General features: G+C 58.5%; 1 protein-coding gene across 1 annotated transcript in view; it reads right to left on the bottom strand.

The window, feature by feature from the left end:
• RRP9 (ribosomal RNA processing 9, U3 small nucleolar RNA binding protein) overlaps positions 1–426 on the bottom strand; it is a 4366-nt gene extending 3940 nt beyond the window's left edge. The window contains exon 1 of the mRNA XM_035894663.1: positions 403–426. Within this exon, the coding sequence (XP_035750556.1) occupies positions 403–426 (24 nt within the window). The remainder of the gene's footprint in view (positions 1–402) is intronic.
• Between the last annotated feature and the right edge of the window lie 4523 nt (positions 427–4949).

The raw sequence follows: 4949 nt of genomic DNA on the forward strand, positions 1-4949 counted from the left end.
TGCCCCTCAGCTGCCCTTCGCCAGCCCCAGCCACATGCACGGCAACTGGTCCTGGCCCAGCCCCTGTGGGGGTCCCCGGGGCCCGGCCCTGGCGGTGCCGGGGTAGCGTCCGTCTGCCTGGGAGGGGTGGGTGCCGGAGGGCCTGTACTGGTGATGCTCTGGAGAGCTACAACCATGCAGTCCCTTTTCCTTCTGGGCCCTGGGGAGCGTGGGAGGACAGCAGGGTCGCCTTCCACACCTTCCCTGGCCTCCAAAAGTCAACAGCCTCCCTCCCGCGGCGATAAGCAGCCAAAGAGCGTGGCCATGCCTGCCCAGAGCATCCCAGAGGGCTGGCTCCCTTTTGGAGATTGCCGAAAGGTGACAGCTCCACAGCAGGCTTGGTTTCACAGATTGGTGTATTACTGTTCCTCCTGTGACTCTCCACATCCACGGGTGGGAGCAGTTGCAGGGACGGTGGGGACGGGTGGCGCGGGCAGGAGGCAGAGCTGCCCTTCCTGCTGGGGACGTGGAGGGGACGATGCTGCTGGAGCCAAAGCATTGGCGGCTTTGCAGATCCCGGGCTCGGCCACATCAGCCTGAGGTAGCGCAGGCTCCTCCAACGGTGGGAGGCAGAAAAAGTGATTCGCCCCAGCGTGGCCTTGGGGAGGGGAGGGAAGGCTTCAGCTCCAACTTCGTCTTCGGCTTGGGCTTCTCCTTCCCTCTGTTCTGCAGCCCAGCAGAGCAGCTGGTGCTTTGTGGCAAAGACAAAGCGTGTGGGCAGGTGCTGCTCTGAACCACTGGAGAGTGCGGCTGTCCCGCCGCCCGCCCGAGGATGCCGGCTCCTCTGGGGCTGAGGTCTCTTCTCTTCCAGTAGACTCTGGGAAGAGGAGAGACCCCAGCCTGCAGAGCATCTTAGGGTTAGGGCTGCTGCTTCGTCTCTGCCTGAGCAGAGACCTCGCTGGGGGCCGAGTGCCACCTCTTCCGTGCCCTCTGCAGCAGTAATCTCAGCTGTCCTAGGATAGACCTTGACTTCAGCCCTCCAGATTCGAGGATGAGGGCTGTCTGAGTCGCCAGGGAGGAGACCTTGTCTTTCTCGGTGCCTTGAAGGACTGCGGGGACAAAGCAGCAGAGGCGAAGTGACAGCCCTGTGTCCCCTCCAGGCAGGGCACACAGAGGAATTACCCTGGGATTCCCAGGCCCAAGAGGGAGCCGGTGGGCGGGTGGCTCGGTTGGCGGCTGCTGGTCAGGAATACCCCCTCCAGAAATTACCCCCCTCCCTATAGATGCGCTGGGAGCAGAGCCCCCTCACCCAGGGGAGAAGCTCTGTGCTGGGGTTCTTCCTCCTCCCCGCTGCCCTCACTCACCCTCTTGGATGTATTCCACCTTCTGGTCAGGCATCTGCCGTCCGATGAGCCCTGGGGGGATGCAGCATATCAGGTAGCCTGCTGCCTGTTGGGGACCCCACCACCCAGCCCGCCTGGCCGCACAGATCCCCAGGGAGTGCTGACCCTGGGGTGCAGTGTGGGGGAGGGGATGGATGAGGCTCCTGTCAGCCCAGCCTACACAGGCAAGGGTGGGAGGGGGTGAAGGGGTGCCCCACAGGTCCTGTGCCAGGCCACAGGGACTGGGGGAGAGGGAGGGGCCCCGGGGCTCGTGGCTCACCAATGAACCTGACAGCCTCTTGCCGCAGGGACTCCTGCGGGCTCTGCAGGTAAGTTTCACCCTGGTGCAGGTAGTCCTGGGCCTTGCTCCTGTTCTTGGCCAGCTAGAGAGAGGAGAAGGGTGCAGGGTTGGTGCAGAGCTACCCCCCAGTCAGGCCATCTCCCGACCCAGCGCCACCCTCCTTCCCCCCAGCGGGACATTCCCAGCTCCCTGCCACGTGGCATTGGAGTTTGGGGGGAGCAGAGGGCTCCCCTGGGACGCTGGGGTGCCGTCGTGGTGGCAGGGTCCCCTTTGGGACTCCGGGGCAGAGGACAGCCTGGAGCAGAGCCTGTCCTGGGAGGGTGTGTGCTGCCATGGGGGCACAGCCCTCCATCCCCCGTGCTGGGCATGGGGCAGGGGCTGCGCTTACCAGGCACTCGCTGATCCTCCTGCCTGCAAGGTCTCGGCCAGATGCACCAGCTGCTCCCACTTCAGGAACCGGCCAACGCTGCAGAGGGCTTCCTGGGAGGCCTGGCGAACAGCAGAGATGCCACTGCCACCGCCAGGGGCACGGGACCCTGTGTCCCCCACCTTGGCAGGGCTCAGAGCCTGTCCCTGGCCGTGCAGGGAAGACACACTAGCTGGGGACTGATGCTGCCACCAGGTTCAGCACCCCAGGGAAAGACAAGGGCAGCCACCCTCTCTGGCTGGAAGCCTGTCAGGGCTTCAACGTTTTGGCCTTGGTGAGCCCAGGCTGCTGTGGAGCCGTAGCCCAGTCTCTGGGGATGCAGGCACCCATGCCAGGGGCTGCGCAGAGGGAGCTGGCTGGGGAAGGGACTCACCTCCCCGTTCATCTGGGCAGCAGGAGGAGAAAGGCAACAGTGGGCAGGGAGGCAGGCTCTGCCTGGTCCTAGGGACTCAGCAAGCTAGACCTCATGGTGACACGTTTGTCAGCATTGCCCTGCCCAAAGGACTGGTCAGATTTGGAATCCCACCTTGGCCACTGTCTTGTTCTGGTCGTGCGGGTGAAAGAGCAGCGGCACCAGGCTGTTCCACACCTCCTTCTTCATCATCTTCTTTTCGGCACCCACCACGAGCCCGATCACATTTTGGAAGAGACGGATGGAGAGTTCCTGCACCATATCTGACTCCTGGGGGAGGAGGGGAGGAAGACCTCAGCCCCAAGCCCACAGCAAGCAAGGGGCTGATGAGGAGATGGACGTCCCCAAAATGGCCACGGGCAGCTCTGCTCCAAAAGGGAGCGAGCTACAGCATGCAGGTCTGCCCTGGGGGGCTGGGATCCCCAGGACTGGGGGCCAGAGAAAGAGACCCTGCGGGAGGGCTGGGGGATGCTGCCAGGGCAGAGCGCCCATCGGTGGGGCTCAGCATGCCTGCCACCATCCTGCCACCGCTGTTCCCCCCGCGGCAGGGGGGCCAAGCTGGGGTGAGTCCATGCGGGGGGTTTGGGACACAGCGTGGAGCTGCCGAGGGCAGTGACGGGGTCTGGGGGCTGCAGGGCAAAGGGGTGCCATGGTGGGGGGCGCAAATGGAGGTGCCCAGGAAGAGGGCCATGGGGCTCTACCCCAGCCTTACGTCCTTGAAGAGCGGCTGGAGCTTCTCGGCCAGCGCCAGGGCAGTGAGGCTGAGTATCTTCCCCTCCAGCAGCTGGAGCACGTTGCCGAGCACGAACAGGGCTGTGGCTCTGGCATCACTGTCAGCACCCTGCAGCTGCTCTATGATGTATGGCAGCAGGACGAAGGTTTTCCTTGCCTGTGTGAGATGCCACCTCCTTTTTGTAAAGCAGCAACCGATTGCAGGGGTGAAAACCCTCCCCATGAACATTGGCCTCCCTGCTGCCTTCTCGGCAGGCAGTGTAGGTTACTGGTAAACAGGGTGACCAGATCGCTCGGACTACCAGGGAAGAGGAGAACTTTGGAAAGCAGACACAGTCTCCATAGGAGTATAGTGAATGCTTCAAACTTTATTCCCGAGTCTGGATATACTTATAGTACAAGCAGGGTTCACGCGGCACAGGCCATAATTTCATTGGCCCTAATACACTGTCCACGCGCCTCTCTCCAGACAGTGACGGCACCTGTAACACTTTTCATTGGTTTAAGCTATACTGTCCACGCGCTTATTCTCAATTAGTGATTGGATATATAAAACAAAGAACACATCTATCCTAGTTTCTACTTGCAGTTAGCACATTTTTGCTTTAGCTCATATCTTCTTACTTGTTGCAGTGTACCAAGGACATGCTGTTTACAAACCCTGGATTGTCCATATATTCCCACAATATTTTGTGGCCCTGTTGTTCGAGAAACTCCTCTACAATTCCCCCTTTTTCTTTTTGGACAATCTGGGGTTGTTGTGTCTTATTACATTTCCAGGGAACCTGCTTAGAATCCTTTGGTCCGGGGATCAGAGGCTCTCCCCGAGAATCCCTCGGTGCCGGCAGGAGATCCCATGATCCCACGGATTTGTCGAGATTCACAAGCGGGGTCTCATCTGGGGTGCTACCGTTTTCCATACGGACAATCCAGACCTGTTCTATTACTTTCTTGGCACACGACAACAAACAGCCAAATACTATGCAAACTACTATAATCATTACTACAAGGGTCAAACCTTTTTCAACCAACACTCGCAGCCATCCTGATATACCAAACCGGCTGAACCATTCCCCAAGAGGGTCATCCGATTCTTTTAAGTTATGCAAATTATTTTTCAGCTCAGCTAATTTCTTGTGGATGGATTCAGAGTGGTCAGATAAATTCATACAGCACATTCCCTCGAATTCTTCACATCCATGCCCTTGTGCAAGCAGCAAAAAATCAATAGCAGCTCGATTCTGAAGCACAGCACGATTAACGCTAGCTACATCCTGTGATAGCTCATTTAAATTTGGCTAATGGGGTTTAGCTCATCCCTGTTTCAAAGAAGTCATGGCTCTGCTAGCAGTAGCCCCTGGGATAAATAGGGAAGTGAACACAGTACGGGTTGTTGACCAAAACTTGGGGTTTCCCTCATTATTGCACACTAATTCATGGATTTCTCTCTTTGATCTATCTCCAATGTTACTCTTTGACCACTGCATAAGATTTATCAAACCGGGTTGAAATAGAGCCAATTTCCCCAGGTAACACGGTCCCCCATGCGGACTTTTAGGGATTCCATTCCAGGCCCGGTCACCGCATATTAAAAATATGCCCGGCGGCAATTTGCGCGCCGGCTGTCCAGTCTGGTTGAGCTTTGAGTAAAGAGCCGTGTAAACATCCCCAGGATGGAGGGTGGAGTCCACGGTTGCCCAGTTTTTACGGTCAGTA

The sequence above is a fragment of the Egretta garzetta genome, unplaced genomic scaffold, assembly GCF_000687185.1.
Source record: "Egretta garzetta isolate BGI_Z169 unplaced genomic scaffold, ASM68718v1 scaffold215, whole genome shotgun sequence".
NCBI classification, from domain to species: domain Eukaryota; kingdom Metazoa; phylum Chordata; class Aves; order Pelecaniformes; family Ardeidae; genus Egretta; species Egretta garzetta.